This window comes from Bos taurus, chromosome 22 (genome assembly GCF_002263795.3).
Source record: "Bos taurus isolate L1 Dominette 01449 registration number 42190680 breed Hereford chromosome 22, ARS-UCD2.0, whole genome shotgun sequence".
Lineage (NCBI taxonomy): Eukaryota > Metazoa > Chordata > Mammalia > Artiodactyla > Bovidae > Bos > Bos taurus.
Window position 1 is genome coordinate 50942644 of NC_037349.1, and position 27160 is coordinate 50969803.

At 46.0% G+C, this 27160-nt stretch overlaps 3 protein-coding genes across 11 annotated transcripts in view; 2 read left to right on the forward strand and 1 right to left on the reverse strand.

Moving 5' to 3' along the window:
• Positions 1 to 19927, forward strand: part of QRICH1 (glutamine rich 1) — a 42204-nt gene extending 22277 nt beyond the window's left edge. For all 6 annotated transcript variants that reach the window (XM_059879604.1, NM_001098015.2, XM_005222783.5 and 3 more), the window contains 8 exon segments: positions 3432 to 4469; positions 9476 to 9653; positions 10241 to 10395; positions 11504 to 11618; positions 16534 to 16642; positions 16999 to 17150; positions 17481 to 17571; positions 18982 to 19927. In XM_059879604.1, coding sequence (XP_059735587.1) covers positions 3432 to 4469; positions 9476 to 9653; positions 10241 to 10395; positions 11504 to 11618; positions 16534 to 16642; positions 16999 to 17150; positions 17481 to 17571; positions 18982 to 19174 — 2031 coding nt within the window. In that variant the 3' untranslated portion in view covers positions 19175 to 19927.
• Positions 19928 to 20156: 229 nt separating this feature from the next.
• IMPDH2 (inosine monophosphate dehydrogenase 2) lies at positions 20157 to 25982 on the forward strand. Of its 4 annotated transcripts, none has more exons than XM_010817697.4 (15): positions 20157 to 20392; positions 20805 to 20853; positions 21070 to 21171; positions 21290 to 21364; positions 21703 to 21909; positions 22401 to 22488; positions 22561 to 22760; positions 22840 to 22930; positions 23029 to 23124; positions 23376 to 23447; positions 24096 to 24239; positions 24325 to 24469; positions 24565 to 24708; positions 24790 to 24873; positions 24975 to 25982. In XM_010817697.4, exons 1-15 carry the CDS (start codon positions 20304 to 20306, stop codon positions 24994 to 24996), a joined length of 1608 nt encoding a protein of 535 aa, XP_010815999.1. In that variant the 5' UTR covers positions 20157 to 20303; the 3' UTR covers positions 24997 to 25982. The 4 variants fall into 4 exon arrangements, with proteins under 4 accessions (XP_010815999.1, XP_005222837.1, XP_024838371.1 ...); XM_005222780.5 differs by having other exon boundaries at positions 20157 to 20367; XM_024982603.2 differs by lacking the exon at positions 23376 to 23447.
• NDUFAF3 (NADH:ubiquinone oxidoreductase complex assembly factor 3) lies at positions 25864 to 26987 on the reverse strand. Its single transcript, NM_001046105.2, has 5 exons — positions 26887 to 26987; positions 26616 to 26808; positions 26391 to 26457; positions 26196 to 26296; positions 25864 to 26116 (listed from the first exon to the last, which is right to left on the reverse strand). The coding sequence occupies exons 1-5, from the start codon at positions 26961 to 26963 to the stop codon at positions 26000 to 26002; spliced, it is 555 nt and encodes a 184-aa protein (NP_001039570.1). The 5' UTR covers positions 26964 to 26987; the 3' UTR covers positions 25864 to 25999.
• Between the last annotated feature and the right edge of the window lie 173 nt (positions 26988 to 27160).

Sequence of the window (27160 nt, forward strand, 5' to 3'; positions counted from 1 at the left end):
TTTATTCTGATTTGAGTAAATGCCTCATTTGGGTAAATGCCTTCAGTTCTGATTCCTTAGTACTTTGCTAACTTGTTTGTGTTGGAAGATTGAATATTGATAAATGCTTTCTAGGAAAAGTCATTGTAAAGAGATAGAGTAAAATCATTAAGAATATGAACTACAATTCAATGATAATAACCAGATTTTGAACTTTTGTTTCTAAGCCAGTAATAATATAGTTAAAAAACATACTGTGTATTTAACTCTACAACAGTGATTCTTAAAGGGTAGTTCAGGGACTGGTAGTTCCCAGCACTCTGAAATTTTAATTGCTCTTACAGTGTTAAGAGTGATTCCTTAAAGTTAAGGCTGTTATTATTATAATATGAAGATGTTTATATGCCTTTTTCACTCTCGTTCTCTCATGAGTGTACAGTGGGGTTTTGCAGAGACCATGTGTGATGTGTGCACAACAGATTGCAAAAGCAAATACAAAGAATTCAGCTGTCTTCAATTAAGTCAGCCATTAAAGAGGTTTGCAAAGATGTAAAATTTTATGCAACTCTTATTATAGATTTTTTGTTTTGGAAAATAAAGTTACTTTTCATAAGAATTTATGATTTATGTTGACATTTATATTGGTTTATATGGTAATTTTTAATGAATTAATATTTTTCTAAGTTTCCTAGTTTTAATTTCTAATGTAGTAAATATTGCTATCTATAGAAAAGCTCTTTGGCGTCTTCAGTCATTTTTTTAAAAGAGTCCTGAGACCAGAAAACTTGAAAGCAGCTCTTCTTTAGTAATTGGCTTCATACTTTCCTTTATGTCCTTGGTGTAAAGCACTGATTCTCAAATTTGAGCATGCATCAGATTGCTGATCCCATTCCCTAGAGTTTCTGTTTTAATTGTTCCACCTAAAAGTTTATATTTCTGACAAGTTGCATGGGTGATGATGATGTTGGCCTGGAAACTACATTTTGAGACTCACTGGTGTACTGCTTATGAGGAAGCAAACCAACTTTTTGAACACCTGCTGCTGCTGCTGCTAAGCTGCTAAGTCACTTCAGTCATGTCCGACTCTGTGCGACCCCATAGACGGCAGCCCACTAGGCTCCTCTGTCCCTGGGATTCTCTAGGCAAGAACACTGGAGTGGGTTGCCATTTCCTTCTCCAATGCATGAAAGTGAAAACTGAAAATCAAGTTGCTCAGTTGTGCCCAACTTTTAGCGACCCCGTGGACTGCAGCCTACCAGGCTCCTCCGTCCATGGGATTTTCCAGGCAAGAGTACTGGAGTGGGTTGCCATTGCCTTCTCCGTTTGAACACCTACTATATGTCAGTAAAGATTATTTCATGCTCATGACCACTCTGTGAGGAGGTAAGCAGGTAGGCCCTTTTTATTGTTCCTCAGGAAACAGAAGCTTCAGGGACTTGTAGCCAGGAAAGTACAGCAGCATTTCAAGTCAGCTCTCAAGGTCTATGCTCTTTATATAACTTCCTCCTTGCCTATGATTTTTTTTTTTAATTAGTCATGGCTTTCTTGATGTATAATTCTCATATCAATTCATTCATTTCCATGTAAAGTGTACAACTTAATAGTTTTTAGTCTATTCACAGAGTTGTACAACCATTATCACATCAATTTTAGAACATTCCCGTCATCCCAGAAAGAAAGCTTGTGGCTTTAGCCGTTACTTCATATTTCCCCCAATCCCTATCTCCTGGACAGGCACTAATCTACTTTATTTCTGTAGATTTGCCTATTTTGGACACTCATATAAATGGAATTATACAATATGTAGTCTTTTGCGATTAACTTCATTTGGCATAATGTTTTCAGGGTTCATCTGTGTTGTAGCTTTTTATCAGCATTTTATTTTTTTCTTACTAGACAACATTCTTTTGTATGGAAGTACTACATTTTATTTTATTCATCAGTTGATGGGTATTTGGGTTGTTTCCACTTGTCACTTACTATAAATAATGCTGTTATTAACATTTATGTCCAAGTTTTTTGTGAGTATAGTTTTTATTTCTCTTGAGTATGTACCTAGGAATGCAACTGCTGGGTCATACGGTTTGTTTTTCATATCTTTGTCATATGCTATGTTTAACTTTTTTATGATCTGCCAGACTTTTGTTCCAAAGCAGCTATACCAATTTTACATTCCCACCAGCAGTGTGTGAAAATTCCAATTTTTTTTGTATACGTGCCAACAGTATCTTTTATTCTTAAAAAAATTGTGGTCTTTTTTTTTTCTTTTTTTAATTTTATTTTTTGACTGTGCCACACAGCATGTGGGATCCTAGTTCCTAGACCAGGAATGGAACCCAGGCCCACCTCATTGAAAGTCTTGACCACTGAACCGCCAGGGAGACCCCTGTTATCTGTTTATTACAGTTGTCCTAGTGGGTTTAAATGGTATCTTCTTTTGCTTTGCATTTCCCTGACAGTTAATGATGTTGAACAACTTTTCATGTGCTTGCCAGCCATTTTCTTATCTTGGGAGAATTGTTCAGATCCTTTACCATTTTCTGTGTATGATGTGAGAAAAAAGTCCAACTTCATTCTTTTTATGTGGACAGCCAATTGTCCCAGCATCATCTTTGGTTATCTTTTGTGATGTATACAATCACTGATCTACCTTCTTATTTTCTACCTTCCTAATTCCTACATGCATTCAGAATAATTTAGATAAATGTCTGATGGAAAAATATGGTCTGTTTTAAAGTTACATACCATGTGTAGCATCTTTTCATGCCATTCTGTGTGCTGAAGTACAGCAGTAAGACATGAACTGCATTATCATCAGAAATGTGTTATCTGGGATATAGTCACCTTAGTTAGATTAAATTATCAGGAATCGAGTGGCTTCTCCTGTAAAATAAAGGTATCGTAAATAAGCGCTCTAAAGAATCTGTGCCTGTCTTACAGCAGCAAAATTGGAGATGTCTCATAAAGGGATTTCAAGTATTTTGTCTCTACTGTGGTTTGTCTGTGGTGGGAGTAGTTTTGATCCTGAGTTGGGAGTTGAATGCCTGTGGAATGTACTTCTCTTTCTGACCCTTTAGAACAACGTCCCCACACTTTCAATCACTAACCACATGGATAAACTATTTTTTGAATATACACCTAAGTATATATTTATACATTGTATTCTTATACTACTATATGAGTATGCGAAAACAAAAGGGCTGACTTTTAAAAAGAAGGTAAGAAATGAGCAAGAGTTTTGATATTTCTCGTGTGCTAGTCTTGAGTGCTCTCAGGTGGCTGTGTGTTGCTCTGAACGCAGCATATTCAGAGATTACGGCTTCCTCAGAAGGCTGGAGTATGGCAGCCCCTCCTCCTCACAGTACGCAGGGCTCCTGCCTGAGATCTCTGCCCTTCGGGACTGGGTTCTCTGTGTTGTCCAGTTCACTCACTGCCACATCTTGTTGCTGCAGGTACAGGTACAGGTACAGCAGTCTCCGCAGCAGGTCTCGGCTCAGCAGCTCTCCCCGCAACTCACCGTTCACCAGCCTGCTGAGCAGCCCATCCACGTCCAGGTGCAGATCCAAGGCCAAGCAGCACAGCCGGCAGCCCCCTCCATCCAGACCCCATCTCTGCAGAGCCCCAGCCCTTCGCAGCTGCAGGCGGCCCAGATCCAGGTGCAGCACATGCAGGCGGCCCAGCAGATCCAGGCTCCAGAGATCCCGGAGGAGCACATCCCGCACCAGCAGATCCAGGCTCAGCTGGTGGCTGGCCAGTCTCTTGCTGGGGGTCAGCAGATCCAAATCCAGACTGTGGGTGCCCTTTCCCCACCGCCGTCTCAGCAGGGCTCACCTCGGGAAGGGGAACGGCGGGTTGGCACAGCCAGTGTCCTCCAGCCAGTGAAGAAGCGCAAAGTGGACATGCCCATCACTGTGTCCTACGCCATCTCAGGGCAGCCAGTGGCCACTGTACTGGCCATTCCACAGGGCCAGCAGCAGAGTTACGTGTCTTTGAGGCCCGACTTACTGACGGTAGACAGTGCCCACCTGTACAGTGCCACTGGGACCATTACTAGCCCTACAGGAGAAACTTGGACCATACCTGTTTACTCTGCCCAGCCCCGGGGGGACCCTCAGCAGCAGAGCATTACCCACATTGCCATTCCCCAGGAAGCCTACAACGCAGTTCACGTCAGTGGCTCACCCACAGCCCTGGCAGCTGTGAAGCTGGAGGATGACAAGGAGAAGATGGTGGGCACCACATCTGTAGTGAAAAACTCCCATGAAGAGGTAGTGCAGACCCTTGCAAACTCTCTCTTTCCAGCACAGTTCATGAATGGCAACATCCACATTCCAGTGGCTGTGCAGGCCGTGGCAGGCACATACCAGAATACAGCTCAGACTGTCCATATATGGGACCCCCAGCAGCAGCCACAGCAACAGACCCCCCAGGAACAGACGCCGCCGCCGCCTCAGCAGCAGCAGCAGCAGCAGCTCCAGGTTACTTGTTCAGTAAGTGAGACTTACCTGTAGGGCAGCCTGCCTCCCTGGGGCCCAGTGCCACACCGAACTTGCTTGGCAACCTCTGGCTTGTTTACTAGAGTGATGTTGGCCTTGCAGTAGTAATACAGTATTTAGTGTTTTAATTAGGATTGGGGAGAGGGAACGGGGTGAGGGTATGGAATAGGCAGGCATTCTAGCCTGGTGTCTGGAGGTAAATGACCAGAAACTGCTTTGGGGGTAAATGCTCAGAGTGCTTTTTTGTGGTCTCTTTTTAGGAAAAGTAAAGTTTTAGGTTGAGACTAACGGGTCACCCCAAGTGTTATTTTTGTCCCAGAAGCTGCTTTCTGCATCGCAAATGAACAGATCTAGTGGAACTTCTGTAGTTGAACACACAGGCTGTAAATTCATTACAGTGGAGAAGCTGTTAAATTGTTCCTTCTTTAGTTGTCATCTAAAGATGGACTACACTGGACACAGTATAGGTGAATTAGGAGATCTAAAAGATTTCCTGGTGGGCCTGTTAAAAGTGATTATCTTTGGGGAATTCTCTGGTAGTCCAGTGGTTAGGACTCTGTGCTCCCACTGCAAATGGCATGGGTTCGATCTCTGGTCAGACGACTGAAATCCTCTAGCCTTGTAGCATGGCCGAAAAAAAGAAAAAAGTGATTATCTTTGGGACTCTTAAATAAGCAACCTTTACAAGTGGGACTTTCCAATGATATTTTTATGTTTCTTAAAAATACTAAGATAGGTCATGGTTAATGAGTTTTCTGTCATGGCATCTATGTTGAGCTAAGTTTTTTAACTTTTTCTTTTGAAATGATTTTAGATTTATAGATAAGTTGCTAAAATAGACCTGTCGAAATTTTAATTTTAAAATTGCTTGGCTCTTTTTGGTAATTGTTAGTCTTCTTGAGGCTGTCATAGGTCCGCCTGTTAAGACTATTAGTAAAGTTTCTGGTCCCTTGTCTAGCAGACATTTAGACTAGATGTAGAGCCTCTGGTCTCATGAGACTGCTGAAGGCAATGTGCCTCAGCACAGGTGCTCTGGGAGTGCATGTGAGGGAGCTGGCACCAAGAAAGCACTGTCAGACCAGGGACCACACTCAGAAACTCAAGCAGTAAATGATTGGATAAGCAACAGCTGGCCAAGTGGTTTCATAGAGGCAACAGTGTATTAATCCTAGGTGACTTTATTAAGGACCTGTTAAAATCCAGCTGTCAGGCCTAGGAGTAGAATAGGACAGAGTCATTGCTTCAGATGGCTGATAATCTGGTGGAAGTAAGAACTCATGGTTTCTGTTTCTTTATAAACTCTTTATAGAGCAACATAATCAAGTGTGAATGTATACTAACACAAAAGTCAGGCGGGAATTCAGAAATCGTTCTGGGTTAAAACAGGAGCATCTTTGTGGAAAAACTGGCATTTGATCTCTTGTTTATAGCTTAGATTGACAGAATGGCACAGCATGAATGCAGAGCTACGGGTGGGCACAAGGGGTATGCCTAGGTTAACATGAGAGGAGGGAAAACTGTGGGAGAGGAGTTAGTGGAGGGGGCAAAGGGACTGTCTTCCTGAAGTGAAGAGTTGGTATGGTCTGTGGTGGGAAAATTTCCAGAATCCTGCCTGAGTGATGGTATTCAGAAGAATCAGATAGTGGTGTGTGGAATAGATTCGCGTGTAGGAGAGACCACCCAGAGACTTGTCATGGTGCACTGTGCTGAACTTCAGCCTCTCCTCCACTCTCCTGGGCCTGATGATCCAGTTTGCAGTTCAGGGCCCTTTTGTTGCTCAACGGGCTCTACTAGTAATTTGCACATCTGGGCCCTTCAACTGGAAAATCTTATTCTAGAGTCCATTTTAGTAAGCCTGTGCTCTTCATGTTCTTCAGAGGCTGTATCTCCTTTAGCAAAGGAGACACACATGTCCCTTTATAGGGACATATGTCAAAGATTATTGCCAGGAAAAGAAATATTGGGAAGAATGCCCATCATGCAGGAAAGATTAGCTTGCCCATTTACACCACAGATATCCCTCTGTTCCCCTTATTGGGCTCTGTTCTAGGTTTTGGGGAACAGAGATGAATAAGACAGCCTCTGCCTTTGGAGCCCTCATAGCCCATGTGAAGATAATTGTGCTGTGATGTGAGTTGAACCCTAGGGAGAGCTGATGTGTTCCTTCACCTGACATACCCCTTTTGAAAGGTTTTTTATAACTTGTCTTTAAAACCAGATTTGTGACAAAACCTCCCTCCCTTGACCTCACACCCACCTCCATCTGTTCCCCTCTTTCTCCACTTTGCTTTATTCCCAGAGTTTTCACAAGCATTATCTGCACAGGCTGTCTCTACTCGCTGACCAGTTTCCTCTTCCAGCTCATGACCAACCCAGTCTGCTCTTGTCAAGGTCATCGTTGACCTGCCTCCCCATGGCCAGATCCAGCAGGCATGTCTGTTTTTATCTCATTCACAGCAACACACAATAGAGCAGACCAAGCCTGCCTTCTTGAAACTCTCCTCTGGACTTCTGTGTTATTTCCTCCCACCCTACTGGTTATTTGTCCTTCTCAGGAGACTTTGCTGAAGTCTCTATCTCCTCTGTCTGAACCATACACGTTGGTATTTCTCAGAGCTCAGTACTAATGCTCTTTTCTCCCCTAGGGGATTTCTGTCCATTGCCATGATTTTCAGAATCCTCTAGATGACTGCTGCAGAAGGTAATAATCCCTGACACCTTCTGCCAGGCACTGTCCATAGTGTTACATGTAATAACTCTTTTAATTCTCACACCAACCTTAAGAGGTATGTACTACTATCTCCATTTTACAAATGAAGAAACTGAGGTACAGAGATTAAAGTCACCTTTTAGCAAGTGGCAGAGTTGACATTCAGCCTTGGATAGGTGGGCTCCTGAGCCCATGTCTTAACCTGTGTGCAGTCCATGTACTGCAGTGACGCATAGCTCTTTATCTCTAGACTGTGCCTTTCCCCTTCAGACCCTTACTATACTTTCAGCAGCCCACTTATTATTTACCTGCGTTTGGTAAAGATATCTCAGCTCTTCGTCAGCATCTCCTCTACCACTATCAAAAACTATTCGTCTCAGAAAATGATACCATCATCTACCTAGTTATGTAAGCCAGAGTCCTTGAGTCTGCGTTCCCTTCCTCCTCAGAGTCAGTTCATCAACAAGCCACATTAGTTCTGCCACCAAACTTCTCAGAATCTCTTAAATCATTTCACTGCCACCATCCTGGTCTTGGCCACCAGCACCTACTTCCACTATTCCATTTTCTATAGATCAAGAATAATATTTTTAAAATGTAGGATTATGTCACTTCCCAACTCTTTAAGGGCTCCATTTTAAATAGGAAAAACTCTACACCAGGGGTGCACTTGTATCAGTAGTTTTTAACCTGGATGAAACTTGTGTTTCCCCTACCCACTGATAGACATTTGAATGTGTGTGGAAGAATTCTGGTTGTCAAGGTGGTTGGGAGTGTTACATGTAGTGAGTGGAGGCACACTGTGAAGAGAACCTGGCTGCTAAGACAGTAGAGAAGCACTGCTCTCACCTACTAACCCTGTCAGACTCCTAGATTTCTTACTTGGGTAGATGGTGTTGCCATTGAGCAACAGGGAGGAAAGTCTGAGGAGAATACTTCTGGGTGGGCAAAGTGATGAATTCTCTCCCTAGATAGTAGTTTGAGGTGGCTTTGGGATGTTCAGTCCGAGATACACAGTACCCATTGAGTATATTAAGGCATGGTCTAGCTTAGAGGCACGTAGTTAGCAATCATTTCCACAAACATGGAGATCCTAACTGGGCAAGTTTTGGAGACTCACCAAGAAGAATGGTGGTTGAACTGAGAAGTGTGTCTGGAGGGGAGCTCCAGGGTCAACAGACATTTAAGAGTCTGGCACTGGTATTTGTTTATCTCCTTGTTTATCTCCTTGTTTAATAATGTATCTTATATCAAAGCTAGTAGGACAGTTTTTATTTTTATTGATTGATAAGCAAATGTATGTGTCATATATTCATTGTTTAGCCTTCAAGTTGAATGATTTGGCATTTTTCAGCCCTTTAGGTAGGCCCTGGCATAGAAAATTGTTCAAGGGAATTTGTTTTACAATGCAGACAGGTTTGTGAGACCCAAGAACCTGTGCTTTGTATCTGTGTTGGTGTCTATCCTGCCTGATGGGGACTGTGATTGAGGGTCATGGACATTCTCTGTCCTTTTGTCTGCACAGTTTGGCTCTCAGACCATTGAGGATGGGACTGTTCTTGATTTGGAGGTGGGAAGCTCAGACAGTGCTTCCTGTCTTCAGAAAATGTCCTTATGAGCCAAAGCAGTATTATTGAGAAGGAACATGATGATTCTCAACCAGGACTGGACATTAGAATAACCCAGAGAGCTTTTAAAAATACCGATGGCAGGCCACCACCTTAGACCAATTAAATCAGGATCCCTAGGGACAAGGCCCAGGCATGGATATTTTTTAAAAGCAGCCCAGATGATTTTAAGGTGCAACTAAGTTTAACAGTCTGGACACTTGGTACTGAAAGTGTAGTCTGAAGACCAGCTCCCTTCCTTGGGGGTTTCTTAGAAATGCAGAATCTCAGGTCCCACGTGAGATCTTCCTAATCAGAATCCACGTTTTAATAAAATTTATTTGCACATTGTAGTTGATGAGCAGTGCTTTGTGCCAGTAGCTCTGGGCAATGACCAAAGATTAGAATTGCCTTTTTACATGGGAAGATTTGTCTGATACCTCTTTAAAAAGAGATTCTGAGGTGGAGCTCAGGTATTCGTGTTTTAAAATAAGAGATTCAAAAGTACAGTTAAGATTAAGAAGCTTTGCACTAGCCATTGCTGTCTCTGAAATAAAGAACAGGACTCCAAAGTTTAGGACAGCAAGCAGAAGTGCAGCTTTTTAGTTAAAAGAGTTAGAGCATTTTTCTGGCAGTTTTGTCAAATGACCTATTGACACGTTTTGATGATTTCTCTCTCATAGGCTCAGACTGTCCAGGTTGCTGAAGTTGAACCACAGTCACAGCCACAGCCTTCACCAGAACTTCTGCTTCCAAATTCTTTGAAGCCAGAAGAAGGGCTTGAGGTGTGGAAAAACTGGGCGCAGACCAAGAATGCTGAGCTTGAGAAGGATGCTCAGAACAGACTGGCACCCATTGGGAGTAAGTGTTCGGGAGGGCAGGGGGGTTGGACTGTGTGTGAAATGCAGTGGCACTGAAGCAGCAGGAAGACGGATGGCAGGAAAGTGTATCCCTTGGCTCTGGGCACTTGGGCGCTCCATCTGAATTAGTGTGCTGAATCCAAGACAAGAGGCAGGCTGGACCTACTATAAACAAGCAGGATTTGTGGGGTGTGCCCAAGATCAGGCATTTTTGTACATATGTATTTCTGGGGCAGAGACTTCTGGGAGGAGGCAAGAACTAGTGAGTGTTCTTAGGGCCCTTCTTACTTAGCATTATCCTCATATACTTTCTCATATTACAGAGGGTGGGTTTTGTGTTTTTGCTTTCATTTCTTGGCTCTAATAATTGGGGGATATGTGAGATGGGAAGGGAACCCTTTTGGTAATAGGGCAAACAGGATTATTGTCTTTGTAGGCTAGTTTTGATCACAGATACAAGTGATTGTTTTCACCCCAGTGCCTTGATGGGTGGTATCTGCTCTGTAACCTCCTTCCAGGGATATAAGAAGCCAATAAAGAAATGGCTGTTGCCAGAACCCTCACTGACCTTTGGGACTTATGTTGTAGGGCGTCAGTTGCTACGATTCCAGGAAGATCTCATCTCTTCTGCTGTGGCTGAGTTGAATTATGGGCTCTGTCTGATGACACGGGAAGCTCGAAATGGAGAAGGTGAACCCTATGACCCAGATGTGCTGTACTATATTTTCCTGTGTATTCAAAAGGTAGGAAACAGCTTCATAGGAACCTGTTTGCCTTGTGTTCCCATTGGGTATTTGCTGTGTAGTCAAATTAGAAGTGGTAACAATAAAGATACTCTCTTCCAACTATATAATGAGGTTTTAAATGTACATTTTTTAAAAATTGGAAATGTTTTTAAATGTGTTTTTTTTTTAGATTGGAAAAGATCTACATGTTCACTTTAGAAAGTCAGATAATAAAATAATCCCTCAATCTGGAGAAATGTTTGTTAAAATATGATATTTTTTTAAAAATCATGAAACATTTATGTAACACTTTTTGTTAAACATCTAGTTTGCAGGAAAGCAATTCTCCCAGAACAGTCTGGTGCTGACATATAGTTCATTTTCTCATTGTTTCCTGCATTAATGCAAAATAATTATTTGAAAGAGTCTAGCTAGACTATACAACTGTAGTTAGGTTTTCAAGATATCTAAGATGAAGATGAACAGGGAGATTCATTTTAGGACCAGCAGTGTCAGAGACCAGATGGGGATTTCCTAGTGTTTGAATGCTATTGTAGAGAAGCCCACGGTGTAATGGAAGAACACTTGCTGACTGGGACTCACCCTGTTGCTGAGGCCTGAGAAAAACCCATCTCCCATTTTGTTACTCTTTCTTAGCAGTCACTGGGAGCACTGGGTGAATTACGGTATATGCTTTGTCTCATTCCATGCTCTCTTACTCATGCAAGGCAGGCATAGTCCTCTCCATTTACAAACAAGGAAACTGAGCCCCCAAAGTTACAAGACTCACATGAGTTACATAACTTAACCATAGCTAGTAAGAGACTGGCCCTGGAGCCTGCATCATGTTTTTTTGCTATCATAAGACAGTGCCTTTCTTGGGTGAAGTAGCATTCACGAAATCTGCTCCATTGGCCAACTTTCAAGAGTGTTGTGAGAGTTAGTTCCCATCCTGAAGTATGCTGTGGAAGTACTGTGCACTGGGCGGTTTTGACTCAGTGTGCTGGTTTGTTAATGGGGGACGAATGGGTAGGGACATGTGAGGGTACTGCTCGAAAATTATTTGCTTCCCTCAACATCTTGTTAAGAGTCTACCAACAGCTTTTATTGATTATTTTCCTTTTAGTATCTTTTTGAGAATGGACGGGTTGATGACATTTTCTCCGATCTTTATTATGTTCGATTTACGGAGTGGCTGCATGAAGTTCTGAAGGACGTTCAGCCCCGAGTCACTCCACTTGGTAAGAATCTTCCTAGTCCTTGGATGTCTTTTGAACCTGGGTTTAAAAAAGATGAGCTGCTTGTGTGGCTTGCTGTGATAATAGCATGTGGGTGAGGGGGCTGTACATTGCAGGCCCCAGCGTTGGTCTCTGTGCTGCTTGGCCCAGTATGGAGGGGCATGGCTCACCAGGGAACCTGGCTGGTGTGGTGTGGCAAGGACACAGGGGCATGCGGACTGTGGAGTGGTTACTCCATTTTTTTCTATTTAAATTTATTGATTAAAATTAGAATCCTTGCAAAAGTTAGAAATTATGAACTATTTCATCTGTAGATTAATTATATTACATATAGGGCTTTTTCTGCATATATAGAATATAATTTTTGCTTTACCCATGAATAACCTAGGCATCATATTGTGTTGGAAAGAACATGAGTTTCACAGGAGAATGTTTGAGCTGTTTATTATAATTTTTTTTAATAATATATTTAAGAGCAGTTTTAGGTTTACAGGAAAACTGAGTGGAATATACAAGGCATCCCATATATTCCATCACACCGAGTGTCCCCTGTTATTAGTATCTTGTATTATATATTTGTTAACATCGAGGAGCCAACATTTGATACCTTATTGTTAACTAAAGTCTGTAGTTTACATTAGAGTTCACACCCTTCTGTTGTATATTCTGTGGATTTTGACAGTGTATAATGACATGTACCTACAATTCAGTATCACATACAAGTTTTGCTGCTCTCACATCCCCAGGGTTCCACTTAATTCGTCCCTCCCTTTATCCCCCTGAATCCCTGGCAACCTCTGATCTGTTTTACTGTCTCCATAGTTTTGCCTTGTTCAGAATGTCACATAGTTAGAATACTTCAGTATTAATTAATACTTCAGTATTTCACTTAGCAATATACATTTAATGTTCCTGCATGTCTTTTCATGGCTTGATAGCTCGTTTCTTTTTATTGCTGAATAGTATCCCATTGTATGAATGTGCCACAGTTTGTTTTTCTGTTCACCAATTAAAGGGCATTTTGGTTGCTTCAGTGTTTTGGCAGTTAAAATAAAGCAGCTGTAAACATTGTGTGCAGGTCTTTGGTGAAAGAATAGACAGATCCATGGGACAGAATACAGAGTCCAGAAATAAAGCCACATGAGTGTAATCAATTTATCTTTGACTAAGGGGCAAAGGCAGTTAAATGGAGAAAGGATAGTCCTTTTTTCTTTTTCTCTGTTTTTTGGCTTTACTTTGCAGCTCATGGGATCTTAGTTCCCTGACCAGGGATTCAACCCCGGGCCTTGTAGTGAAAGTGTCGAATACTAACCACTGAACCTCCAGGAAATTCCCAGGATGGTCTTTTCAACTAACACTACTGGAACAGCTGGACAACCACATAAAAAAAAAGAAAAGAATCATAGACCCAAATGTCAAACAGTCAATAATAACAAAACAAAGAAAGAACCTTTACCTATTAAAAAATAGGTAAAGGATCTGAACACATGATTCACCAAAGAAGGTGGCAGATAAGTATCTGAAAAGATACTTATCATATATCATCAGTCAGTTGCAAATTTAAACACAACAGTGATGGGACTTCCCTGGTGGCCTAATGGTTAGATTTCGATGTTTTCACTGCTGTGGCCTGGGTTCAGTCTCTGGTTGGGGAACTGAGATTCAGCAAGCGGCTGGCATAAATATTGATACATATGTGCATACATACATGGATACAGTGATATATCATTATATACCTGTTAGAATGGCTGAATTCCCAAACATTATGTTACCTTAGGAAGCACCAGTCATGCTTCTTCTTATTTACCCAGATGATGTAAAAACTTAGGTCCACACAAATATCTGAGTTTTAAGCCTGGCTCTGGCATTTAATAAAATGTATACTGATTAAGTTTTAAAAGTGAGATAAAATTGACGTAGTAGTTTCAGGTGTACAACAGTGACTTGATACGGTTGGTCATACTGTGAAACGATGTAATCTAGTTATCATCTGTCATCATAATTACTGCTTAACTGGTAAAAAAAAAAAAAAAAAGGATCATTTAAACAAATGTCTTTTGAGTGTCTACTATGTGCCAGGCAGTTCCAAGTGTAGATTATACAATTCAGTAGTGAAAAAATGAAGCTTGCAGTCTAATATGGGGAGACTGTATAAATAATCAAGTTAATTTATGATAATTAAGTACTTCAAAGGACAAAGCACAGAGAATGGAAAGTGTTAAGGGCGTTAGGAAGGAAGCCTCTCTAAGCAGATATCATTAGAACAGACACCTGAGTAAGTGAATTTCTATACATGATTTGCGGATTTTCAGACCAAGTGTGGCTGTATAAAATACGCTTTTTTAAAAGTTTTGTTAAGGAAATTTCAAGCACATATAAAAATAAGCAGAACAGAATAATGACATTCCCATATACCCATGGCAAATCTTGTTCCATTTATACATTATCTGTTTCTCCCTCCCATATTATTTTGAAGTAAATCCCAGACACTTTATCCATAAATATTTTAGCATAATTGATGTACCACAGTGCCATTATTTTACTTTTTTAGAAAAAGAATAGTCCACAGTGTCATCAAAATCTGCCCGTTTTCACATTTCCAATTGTCCCATAAATGTCACTTTTCTTTGTTTGAGTCAAGGTGCAAATAAGGTCCACACATTGAAATTGCATAGATACCTTTTAATGTTTAGTTTTAATCTTAATTTAATAACTTTTAATTAAATTCAAAAATAAACTTAACTTTTCTTGCAGTTTATTTATGGAAGAAATGAGGTTTTTAAATTATTACAGTCTAATTTTTGCTATTAATATCTCCATGCTGTAATTTAACATATTCTTCTGTCCCCTGTATTTACAGTTTATTGGTAGTTGCATATAAAGACTTGATAAATCAGGTTTTGGTTTTTCTGTGTGTTTCTTCTTGGCAGGGTTACATCCTAGGTGGGTGCCCATGATGTCTGGATCCATTGGTTCATTAGGAGTTGCAAGCATTGGTATTCTAATGTTATTACTTCCTTATTAGCTGAAATACAAAGAGAAAATTTCCCTCATCAGCTCTTTGATTTCCTAGCAGTAGAGATTATATAGAAGAAGCAGGATGAGGGCTTATTTCTTCTCCTTTGTTTAGCAGTTTTGACAGTAATGAGTTGGTTTACCAGCTTCCTTCAGCTGGGATTTCTTTGTTTAAAGAATCATTGTGAGCAAGTTAATTTAAACATATTTAATGATTCAATTCATTGCACTTGGTATCTTTAATGGTGTACAAATTGTTCTGTCTGGCCATTTGGAGCCTGTTTAAATTGGCTCTTAAGTCTATTTGACATGACCCTACTTCCTTGATTTCTGGTTCACCAAAAATGTTCCAGGCTTATCTTGGCCATTTTCTGTCTCCCAGTGTGGAATCAGTCAGCTCTCCATGGAGGCTGGTTCCTTTCAGTGTTAAATGGTATTTCATTACCACCATCTGGGTGGTAGGGGTGCTCGTTGCTTCTTGGGTTGGTCATAGTTTCTAGGCAGAACTACAAAAATAAATATAAAATAGAACATTTTGATACTTTACAGTTCAGATTCAGAACTATGAGGCTTTTATATGTTGTTTCTATCTGTAACTCCTGTCACCCACGCTAGGAGTTCTGATTTTCAGATACTGAAGTTCACTTTAAGTTGTGCTGTTCAGAAGTGATTAAAGGTAGGGAAGTGACAAGGTGGCAGAGAGAACCCAGAGAAAATAGAGCAATCCTAAATGTATGCCTGGACCATTCCTAGGGCTAGCCTTCCCCAAGGAGAGCATCTTCTGTCACTCATCCTGCTTAAGATTTGTCTGAGACTAAGGGAGATCCCCTGGAGAAGGAGATGGGAATCCTCTCCAGTATTCTTGCCTGGGAGATCCCATGGACAGAGGAACCTGGCGGGCTACAGTTGTTGGGGTCGCAGAGTCGGACACAACTTCACAACTAAACAGCAGCCGCGAGGAAGTTTATCTTATTGCTGTTGGGCCACAGAATAGAAGAGTAGAGGCAGACGAGCCCTAAAGAGGTGGAAGAGTACTAATGAAATCAGAGGGCCAGCTTTGTCAAGACCAGAGAAAAGGAATGTATTGGGCAGAACATGTTTTCCTGCTTCTAGAAACAGCCACCCTTGGTGCCTGCCTGGAGAATCCTGAAACTCCTGTAGGAGAATGCTGGTGTTTGCTGCTGTTTCACCATGTTCTCAGTGCCTGGTACACACACTTGGACATTGACTGTTTTATGAACACATGAAGGGGGCTTGGTGATCAACCTGTGTCATCTTTGGTATAGACCTGCGTGTCCAGAGCCCTTGATCAAACCACTGCCTTTGTCCCTGTCCAGCTTTCAGTTAGCTCATGAAAGTAAAACCTACCCTGTCGGGGAAACCTATCAGGGATCTGAATATCATTCTCCTCTATTTCCAGAGGGGGATGAGAATGGATGACATAGAGGTTTAACAAAGACAAACAGGGGCATGTATACCAGGTCTTTGGGCCCTAGTCTGGACACCTTGGAAGCTATGATGAAAGCTCTGTATGCTCTTTTCAGAGAAGTTTGCATATGTGCAGAGGTTGATTTATACTTTGCCAGCTCTCTGAGGGATGTCCTTTTACCTGATATTAACCTGGAATTAGAGGAAGAATTAACATCCAGTGAGAGCAATAATGGAGGGCCGGGGTTCTCAAAGTGTGGTGTTAGGAACTTGTTGAAAACACACATTTTTGGGTCCTCCCCCAGAAACTTGGGTTGGGACTCAGCTGTTTGTGTTTTAACAAGCTTTCCAGATGATTCTGCTATATCTCAGGAAGACTTCTCCAGTTAAACTTGTACTCCCGTGTGGTGCTCGCTGTGCCTCATGCCTCCCATCCTGCCATCCTCTTGTTGTAGCAGTACTCTGTTCCTCCTAGGCTATGTCCTGCCCAGCCACGTGACTGAGGAGATGCTGTGGGAGTGCAAGCAGCTCGGGGCTCACTCCCCTTCCACCTTGCTGACCACCCTCATGTTCTTTAACACCAAGTAAGTGTTCCAGAGGCTCCATGCTTAGCCAGTGCTAGCATCTGCCCAGTGAAGAGGGTAGAAACTATCCAGATGGACTTCTGAGATCCTTTGACATGCTTGAGAGCCTTTGGGCTAGTGAAGCCCTCCACCCCACTTGGCTACATTTTGTGTGGTGACCAGTAAGGCAGACAGCCTTGCCAGGTCCCTACCATCAGTCCTTATGAGACTCCTCCACTGGAGAGTGTATTTGGGTGTGGGCCTGCCCAGATTGTGGGAATGTGGGCAGCAGCTCCTCTGAAGCACCGATGGCGGAGGGTAAGTCATGGTCTCCTCCTGGCACCCCTCCCTTTGCCTTGCTTTCGCTTGTGGTGCAGATACTTCCTGTTGAAGACAGTGGACCAGCACATGAAGCTGGCCTTCTCCAAGGTCTTACGACAGACAAAGAAGAACCCCTCTAATCCCAAGGATAAAAGCACGAGTATTCGGTACCTGAAGGCACTTGGGATACACCAGACTGGCCAGAAAGGTAGGGAAGGAGGCAGGGGTTGCAGAAACAGGTGCTACTAGTTCTGCCCAGCCCTCGTGCCTGGGGGGCTAGTGACGAGTGTCACTAGGGGATTTGCAGATAGGAATGCTCCCTTCCCTTCTCCCCAGTCACTGACGTCAAACTCTTCTAGAAGCAGAGATGCCCCAGAAATGATAGCTGCCTTTTCCTTTCATATTCACCGCCCATGCCTCATACCCTTTTCCTTCCCGGTATTTCCTAGTTGGGATGGCTGAAAGCCTGAGGTTCCTAATCTGAGCCTAAGTAAAGGCAGTCTGATGCCCTGTCTGTGGTGGGGGGTATGTTTTATAGTTACAGATGACATGTATGCAGAGCAGACGGAAAATCCAGAGAACCCACTGAGATGCCCAATCAAGCTCTACGATTTCTACCTCTTTAAATGGTGAGGAAGCTGAGTGTGACTGGGGGTGTGGGTGTGGGTATGTGCACGCCTGTGTGTGTGTGCATGTGTGTATCTGCGTGTGGGTGTGTGTGCACACATGTGCTCACAGAAGCATTCTCAGTTCCCAGGCTAAGTAACAGCAGATTTCAAAAGGCTAAATATAGAAGCACACTTACTGGTTTTCCCAAAGCATGTGCCCAGGGCTGCTCCCTGCTGGTCCACTTTAGTGGAGAGGGGGTGAAGGTGAAGGGGGGAAGGTACAGAGAGGCTGCCTCTGTCACGTAGTGAACATATAGCCCTGTTTTCCTGGTCTTGACCTTTGGTCACTACACCATAGGTCTAGGGGAGATCCTCTTCCTGGCTTTTGCTCTTTCTTGCTTCTGCAGTTGGGCATATCATCCTCACAACACTGCCAGCAGATCTTTCAACATGGTAGGTCTTACTGTGTTACTTAGATGAAAACCTTCAGTGATTTCCTTTTATTCTACAAAGAAAGACAGTAATCCTAATTACTGCCCTAATTACCACAGGGCCTTTCATGCACGCTCCCTTGCTAACCTCTTGTCCTCATAGCTCTTGGCTCTCTAGTCACACTGCTTTTCTCTACTGAAGGGTATCTTACTCTCCCTTCCTCAAGACCTGTGCACAGAATTTTTCCCTGTTGGGCTCACCATGCCACCCCCAACGTTTGGTCAGTTAGCTCCTATTCATCCTATCCGTTCTTCCTAAAAGAACTTTATTAGAGAAGTATTTCCAGATTGCCTACCTGTTCCCTCTGGCTGTTTCTTCTGTAGCCCTTACCACTGCTTGTTATTTTGTCTTTATGTAACTGTTTTGATTGCTGTCTGTCTCCCCTCTTACCTGTAACTACACTTCATTATATGGGAACTCTTCGGTCTTATTCACTTCTTTTAACATCAGCACCTAGTGCAGGCCTGGCACACAGTAGCCCTTGATAAACTTTGAATCAGTGGATGAATAACTGTTAGAGGATGGCATATGCTACAGCACAACATTGGGGGTGGGTGTGAGTCCAGGTAGAGGCCACAGCATCACAGCAAGCTGAGAAGTCAGATAGATGAAGTTGAGAAATGAATGGATGGGGTAGAGGAAACAGCATAAGCAAAGACTTGGAGATAGGTGGTGAAACTGGTTCAGCGTCAGATATGGCTGGACTCAAGTAGCTGAGCCAGGGGAGGCCTAATCAGAAGACTCAGCGTGCGAGGTGGGGAGCAGAAAGTAAGGACATCTTAGAGGTAGTGTGCCCTGGCTGCGTGGAGCTTAGGAGTTATGCCACCATTCTTTCCAGAACTTCCCATCTTTTGTAGATAGCATCTGTCCAGGAGGTTCAAGGTGGGAAGGTTGAGATTATGACACTTTTACCCAGCTTTTTACCCATATATTCTCCAGCCCCCAGAGTGTGAAAGGCCGGAATGACACCTTTTACCTGACGCCCGAGCCGGTGGTGGCCCCCAACAGCCCGATCTGGTACTCAGTCCAGCCTATCAGCAGAGAGCAGATGGGGCAGATGCTGACTCGGATCCTGGTGATACGAGAAATTCAGGAGGCCATTGCAGTGGCCAGCGCCAGCACCATGCACTGAGAGACCCCTCAGCCATGGTGCATGGGAGACCATCCAGGAAAAAAACGGACAGACTTTCACACTAAAGAAGAGGCCTCCATTTTTTTTCTTTTCTTTTTTATTGGTATAGTTATGAAGCCTTTCAGACTGCTTCTGTTTCAAATGTAAAAGGAAACTTTGCCCCCTTGTGCATCTTCATAAACCTGCTGTGGGGACTCCTCAGCCCGTAGGGGCTCAGGGTTTCCTGAGAGCCAGATGTCCTGCAGAGTTGCTGGCTGACTTTTTTGTGTGTGTGTGGGGCTTGAGGAAAGGGCTTGGACTGTTAGGAGAAATGTGGCCCCTTCCTTTCCTCCAGAAAGATGGAATTAATGATGGATGGACCTTCCAGGGAATCTCCCCAGCTGGCTTCCTCTCTGACTGGCAGACTTCGCTGACCACGGGGGAGCCACGGTCTTTTCTTTCTTTATGCTCAGACACAAACCTAGCATCTTAATGGAAGGAAAATGAGGGGAACTTCAATTATGATTTATTAAAGACAATTTCTATTACACCCTCCTTTATGACAAGTGACATTTTAGATGTTAAAGTAAAAACTTTACCATGCCTTTTTTTCCCCCCTACTCCGGCCTAACACTGAGGCCTTAAACCTGAGGCTTCTGTGCCTGATGGAATTCTTGTAACATACACTTGTGTATCATATAAAGATACCACTCTGTTTCTCTTATGTATTCTTAATCTAGTTGTTTATTAAGAATGACAAGCACGTCTTTTCAACATGCTAGTGAACAACGCCTCTTTATTTGGGAAGAGTCTGGCGGGACAGTGGAAGCCAAGCCTTGCCTGTTAATTGCTCAGGGCAAGGTCCTCCGGGAGGGGGTTGCGACGGGAAACATTCGAACTCCCCGGCGACTCGGTTAGGGCGTACTGTGCGCATGCGCTCCCCCCCGCCAGCCCCGCCCTAGAGGCCAATGGGCTCCGCCTTTGCGTGCTGCGTCCTGACGTAAGCGACGCGCATGGCGCAGTGACGATATCGGTGAGTTTATATTCGCGCGGCCCAGAAGACAGAGGCCTCTGCGGTGCAGTCCTCGGAGACACGCGGCTTTTCCCCGCCTAGCCATGGCCGACTACCTGATTAGCGGGGGCACGTCTTATGTGCCGGACGACGGGCTCACGGCACAGCAGCTGTTCAACTGCGGGGACGGCCTCACCTACAAGTGCGGGCCTCGCGGGCTCACCTGGGCAAGGAGAGGGGCGGCGTGCTAGGGAGGCCGGGTGGGGCCTCCACTGAGCCCGCTTAGGTTGGGCGTGGGGGGAGGGTTCCAGAAATTCCCCACTGGTATCTGAGGTTTGGTTTGACAGGTCTGAAGCGGGCGGGATGGAGAAGGCATCTTGGTAGCGCCCGGGATTTCCAGCCTAGGAACTCCGTTCTCTGGGCACATGGAGTTGTCAGTTGGCCAGGGGTGCTGATGACAGCTGGTGGCAGAAAAGGTCCCCGGTCTCCATCTCTGTCTTGTTCTCTACTTCTGCCTTGCTTGTGATATTCGGTTTAGATCATTGCCCTTTCTGCTCAAACGCCTTCAGAGATGATCTGTGAGGATGGCATCGCAGGCTGCCGTAAGCCTAACCCTTATTCCCAATTCCCCTCCCATAGTGACTTTCTCATTCTCCCCGGGTACATCGACTTCACTGCAGACCAAGTGGTGAGTATGGACAGGAGCAGGATCCTGAGTGTCAGGGTTGGATAAGGTGCTGCTATCCCCTCTCGGCTACCTCAGTAGATTGTGTTTGGGGGTGGATGCCTATGGAAGGGTTTTACTGGCATGCAGGTCATACAGAGCACCTGTTTTGTGGGGAACATGGTACTGCCTTGAGGTATATGAAGTGCTGTTGCACATTAGTCTGTTTTATTTCTTTAGGACCTGACCTCTGCTCTAACTAAAAAGATCACTCTGAAGACCCCACTGGTTTCCTCACCCATGGACACAGTCACAGAGGCTGGGATGGCCATAGCAATGGCGGTGAGCACTACAGTGTGAGGGCAGAAGCAGGGGCCACATCTGTCTTTCCCAGAGGCATACAATCATGATACAGTTTTTTGGTCACTTTTTCCCTGTTTTCTTTCTGTGTATCCTGCAGCTTACGGGTGGTATTGGCTTCATTCATCACAATTGTACACCAGAATTCCAGGCCAATGAAGTTCGGAAAGTGAAGGTCAGAACGGCGAGGATCATGATCATGAGTTCCTGGGAATTTCACGGTGGTGGAGTGGGGTGGGGATGGGTGATCTATTCTCCTCGCTTTTTTCTCACTGTGGGGGTTCATTTCCTGAGGAGGAGCCTGAGACTTTGTGTCTTACAGCTGCAGAAGAGGACCACGTGGACAGTGCTTACAGTCCACTCATGTTTCCTAGCTCTGGGTTTGAAGTGTTTGTGTGATTGTGATTTGATCCTGTGGCACTGCCAAAGGGGGAGTTGGCACAGATCCCAGGCTTCAGACCAAGAGCTGGATGAAAATGGTTCAGAAGTACCTTTTTTCACCACCCTTTCCAGAAATATGAGCAGGGATTCATCACAGACCCTGTGGTCCTCAGTCCCAGGGATCGCGTGAGGGATGTGTTTGAAGCCAAGGCCCGGCATGGGTTCTGTGGTATCCCCATCACTGACACAGGCCGGATGGGAAGCCACCTGGTGGGCATCATCTCCTCAAGGGACATTGATTTTCTCAAGGAGGAAGAGCATGACCGGCTTTTGGGAGAGGTGGGTAATAGCACATCCAAACCCTGACAGCCCAGGGCTAAAGATTAGCAGGCTTCTATTCTGTTGCCCAAGTGGCATCTCTGAGGGCGCTAGTGTTCAGGAAGGATGAATGCTCAAGTTTCTGACCCTTTAATAGGACTCCTGCATCCCTTCTCCACCAAAAGCTTTGAATCTGCCAAAATGTTTGCAGGCATACCCCAGTTTTTTGCCACTCCCAGAGGGGGCCAGTGTTCAAGGACGAACTTAAGCCTCTTCTTTGTCATTGCTTTGGTATGGCTCTTTCTCTGTAATGTGCTCCATGTACCTGGTGTCGTTTCTACTAAATTCTTTCTCTTGCCAATAGACAGACTGTTGTGTTTACTTGACGAGGGTAGGCTGGATGCAGGTGTCTAAACATGGTGGTGTTTGGAGCCTCACCCTTGAGTTAGGGCAAGGTCTGTTGGGAGACTTGATCTCTTAATGTCCCTCCTCATAACTCTCCTTTCTCATAGATCATGACAAAGAGGGAAGACTTGGTGGTAGCCCCTGCAGGCATCACATTGAAAGAAGCAAATGAAATTCTGCAGCGTAGCAAGAAGGGTGAGTCCTCGAGGTAGGAAGGGTTTAGGAACCAAAGACCAATGTCCTGATTTATGTCTTGCCTACCCTCAGGAAAGTTACCCATTGTAAATGAAAATGATGAGCTGGTGGCCATCATTGCCCGGACAGACCTGAAGAAAAACCGAGATTACCCACTGGCCTCCAAAGATGCCAAGAAGCAGCTGCTGTGTGGAGCAGCCATTGGCACTCATGAGGATGACAAGTATCGGCTAGACTTGCTGTCCCAGGCCGGTGTGGACGTAGTGGTTTTGGTGAGCTGCAGCCCAGGCAAGGTGGGGTGGTAGGAGCAGCTGCCATACCAGTCTCACTGGGGCTACATTTCTGTCCCAGGATTCTTCCCAAGGAAACTCCATCTTCCAGATCAACATGATCAAGTACATCAAAGAGAAATACCCCAGTATCCAAGTCATTGGAGGGAATGGTGAGATAAGAGGGGGCACTGATGTATGTGGGGCGAGAGTTGGGGAGCTAGGTCCCATGTAGACCTTCACATGAGCCTTTCCCTGTTTCTCCCTATAGTGGTCACGGCTGCTCAGGCCAAGAACCTCATTGATGCTGGCGTAGATGCCCTGCGGGTGGGAATGGGCAGTGGCTCCATCTGCATCACTCAGGAAGGTAAGAAAATGCTTTGGCAAGGGCCTCAAAGACCAGGCTTTAGCAGGGCCCTTAGCCCCACATGCCTCAGAGCCAAGTGCTCTTTTGGGAGCTACAGAGTCCAACAGTAGGGGCAGCCCCAGGGCCACACAGGCCCCTTGGATGGGTAACAGCAAGACAAGCTCTCGTCCTTCACCTGCCACTTCCCCCGCCTGGCCTCCTCGCTCCTGCTCCGTGCCCTCTCTAAACTCTGGTCTATTTGTTTTATTTAGCGGCTCCCAAGATCCCTCCAGACATAAAGTCCCACAGCCCCAAATGCCCTTCTACTGTCACGGGCTGCTATAGTAAGTCCGGCCCGGCCCACTGGCCCGGCCCAGCTGCCCACTGCCCGGCTGCTTGGTTGACTGTAGCTGTAGCTCCCGGGGTTTGTGGTGCTGACGGGTGGGCAAGGCAGAGTGAATGACAGACCATGGTTTTGGGAGCTGCTCAAGAACACAGCTCCCTCCTCTTCTTGGGTGTTTATAGGGCAGGCCCTTCTCCAGGTAGGCCCTGCTCTGCCCACATCTTCTGCAGTAGGCACAGCTTCAGGACCAACTCTGGGCTTCCCTTTCCACACAACCACTGCTCTGATCTTGCCTGAGCAGCCCACCATGCAGGGAGCAAGGGGTGGGTCTCTGGGTACTAACTGCACGGTGACCCCTACCCCATCTGATACCAGTTGGGTGGGGCTTTCCCGGCTGCTGACTGCACGTGCCTGAGGCTGCCCTGGGCCATGCACACATGCACGCGCACATGCCAAGGGTGAGTGGAGGCCATCACAGCTATTTGTATTATTTAAGGCAGACGGGGCAGCAGCCATCCCAGGCAAGACTTTTCTCAACCAGGCTGGTGCAGGTGGAGCTGAGAGCTCCTGGATGCTGATTTGTGGCACCAGAGCCTCTTGTCTGTCCCCACTAACTCCAGCCCTCCATTCGTCCTCCATGTCTTAACAGTGCTGGCCTGCGGGCGGCCCCAAGCAACAGCTGTTTACAAGGTGTCAGAATATGCGCGGCGTTTTGGTGTTCCTGTCATTGCTGACGGAGGAATCCAAAATGTGGGCCATATTGCCAAAGCTTTGGCCCTTGGAGCCTCCACAGGTGAGACCCAACACTCAGGAAGCCTGGTGGGACTCCTTTGCTAATGCCATTCAGGGTCTTCCCCCAGCACTCCTTCTGTCCATAGTTATGATGGGCTCCCTCCTGGCTGCTACCACTGAGGCCCCTGGCGAGTACTTCTTCTCTGATGGAATCCGGCTAAAGAAGTACCGTGGTATGGGTTCTCTCGATGCCATGGACAAGCATCTCAGCAGCCAGAATCGATATTTCAGGTGGGACAGGCAGTTCAGTTACCCCTTGCTAATCTTGCACCAGCACCATCATCCGTGTTTTGACTTTACCCATGTTTCCCTGGCTCTCCCTGCAGTGAAGCAGACAAAATCAAGGTGGCCCAGGGGGTGTCTGGGGCTGTTCAGGATAAAGGATCCATCCATAAGTTTGTTCCCTACCTGATTGCTGGCATCCAGCACTCCTGCCAGGATATTGGTGCCAAGAGTCTGACCCAAGTTCGGTAAGCTTAGGGAGCTAGGACCTTGGGTAGCGGGGCTGGCCCAGGGCCAGCTGTCCACATCTGACATCTGCCCCTCTTCAGAGCCATGATGTATTCTGGGGAGCTCAAGTTTGAGAAGAGAACATCCTCAGCCCAGGTGGAAGGTGGTGTCCACAGCCTCCATTCGTAAGTGGCAACCCTGTCTACTCCTCTGTCCTTGGGATAGAGGTCTCTCCCCTGCCTCCATCCTCATGCCCTCATTTCACAGCTGGTTCTTCTGCCTACAGGTATGAGAAGCGTCTTTTCTGAAAAGCAATTATACAGCACATCCCGTCGATTTTTCAATAAAAGTTTGAAAAAAAGTGATGCCTGATCTTTGAGGTCAACAAGCAGGTGGGGCTCTGCAGCTGCTGCTGTCACAGACACACAAACACACAATACTGTCCTTCCACAGAAGGCCTCTGGCCTTGAGATAAGGATGCTCTAAGGAGCTGGAAGTGGGGGTTGCTAACTAGATTCAAAAGCTCCTCCTAGGGTAACTCAAAAGGCAGTTCAGATCAGCTCTAGCCCCCAAGAGTTTGGTCTCACACTGAGAATCTGACTGTGGGTATTTACAAAGGGTCATGGAAAAGTCCATGGGGCTTTGGACTGGCATCCACAGGACCTCCTGCTAGCCCAAAGTTTGGCCACATGGGACCAGGTTTAGACCCACATATGTTCTCTCAACCTTCCCTGATGGCTTAGTTGGTAAAGAGTCTGCCTGCAATGTGGAAGACCCAGGTTCTATCCCTGGGTGGGGAAGATCCCCTGGAGAAGGAAATGACAACCCGCTCCAGTATTCTTGCCTGGAGAATTCCATGGACAGAGGAGCCTGGTGGGCTGCAGTCCATGGGGTCACAAAGAGTTGGACACGACTAAGTGACTAACACTTTCACTTTTCATGTATTCTCTAATGTAAGTCTCTAAGGGACATCACGGAGGAAGCACAGAGGTCCCCTCAAATCTGTATGTGAGCAAATAGATAGACCTACAGTTTGGAACAGGTGCCTGTATTGCCCCCTGGCCTCTCAGAGGCCAAGCCATGACCCCCTGGTTCGTTCACAACCCCCTCCAAGAACCCATTGAGCCAACAGCTCCTGGCCAGCAACACAGCTAGTAGATAATCAGACAAGCAGCTTAAGTTATTAATTTGCTGGTAAGCAAAACAAGTCTTACAGTGCCAAAGGGGAGGGGCTAGTAAAAGCTCGGCACCGCTGCATTCTGCAGAAGGTGACAAGGCCCTCCTGGACAAGTCGGGTTAAGTTCTGGTTGTTCATTCTGCAGCTTGGGCCTGAGATGTGAGTGCAGTCCCTCCAGGTGGGGGAATGAGAGCAGCTCCTGTCACTCGGCCTTCATGACAGAGGAAGTTGAAAGTGGCACAGGCATTGGGCTGCAAAGAGAAAGCTAGCGTCAGCAGGGCCAGGGCTCGGCCTGGGCTCCCCCTCTACGATCCCCAGTCCCGGACGTACTGTGTCCTGCACCTCCACCGCGATGCCCCTCTGCCTCATGGCTCGCAGCACGTGGGGCTGCAGCCGCTCAGTCCGGTCTCCAGTGCCCACCACAACAATCTCTAGGAAAGGATAGGCTCGGCTAGTCTACAACCAGCTCGGTCGAGAGGGTGCCTTTCTGGGGCTCAGCACTTCAGCCCTCCCCTCCTTCAATACCTATCCGGGGCTCCAGCATCCAAAAGAGAGAGAAGCTTTCCTCGGTGATGTCCTGGTAGGAACCTACCTGTGTGGGGAGGCGGCAAGTTAAATATAAGCCCACGTAGGTTTTCCCAGAGACCCTGTACCTGCGCCAGAGCGGGATGAAAGAAAAGCCAGGTTTGCTAGGGACAGGCAGGCCCGTGACTCGGGCTCTCGGTTTCCTCATTGTAGGGAAGCGCTCACGTTCCACTGCACCACCGACTGTGGGAGGAGCGCGCAGGGTCCAAACACGCGATTCCCGTTGACCACGAAGCCGCGGCTGCTGTAGCTGTCGATGTACATGGCGAGCGGGGACTCGCGCTGCAGCAGTGAGATGCGCGTCCGTTGATACAGCTCGTCATCCGCTGGCGTGAGCCGATGTCCCCGCCGCGGGGCCCTGCGGAGAGGTACTGTCAGGGGGCCGGGAATGGCCGGCCGTGGGGCGGGTGGTCAGGGACACCGCGTCCGGGCTCACCATGGCAGCTCCGAGGGCGGACTGCGAAGCGCGGGTCGCGCGCGGTACAGGTTCCGAAGCACAAACGCTGCGGCCATGGCGGACCGGCGCGCAGGGAGGCTAGCGCAGGGTCAACGGGGTCGCGGCGTCCCCCAGCCCAGCGCGGCTGCAGCGCCCCCAGCGTCGCGGAGGACGCCGCGCGGCTCGGCCGGCCCTGCGCGGGAGAAGGGAGGGAGCGGGCCAGGGCCCTCGGTCCCAGGAGAGGCCGCGTACCCCAGCGCGGCTCCGGTGTCAG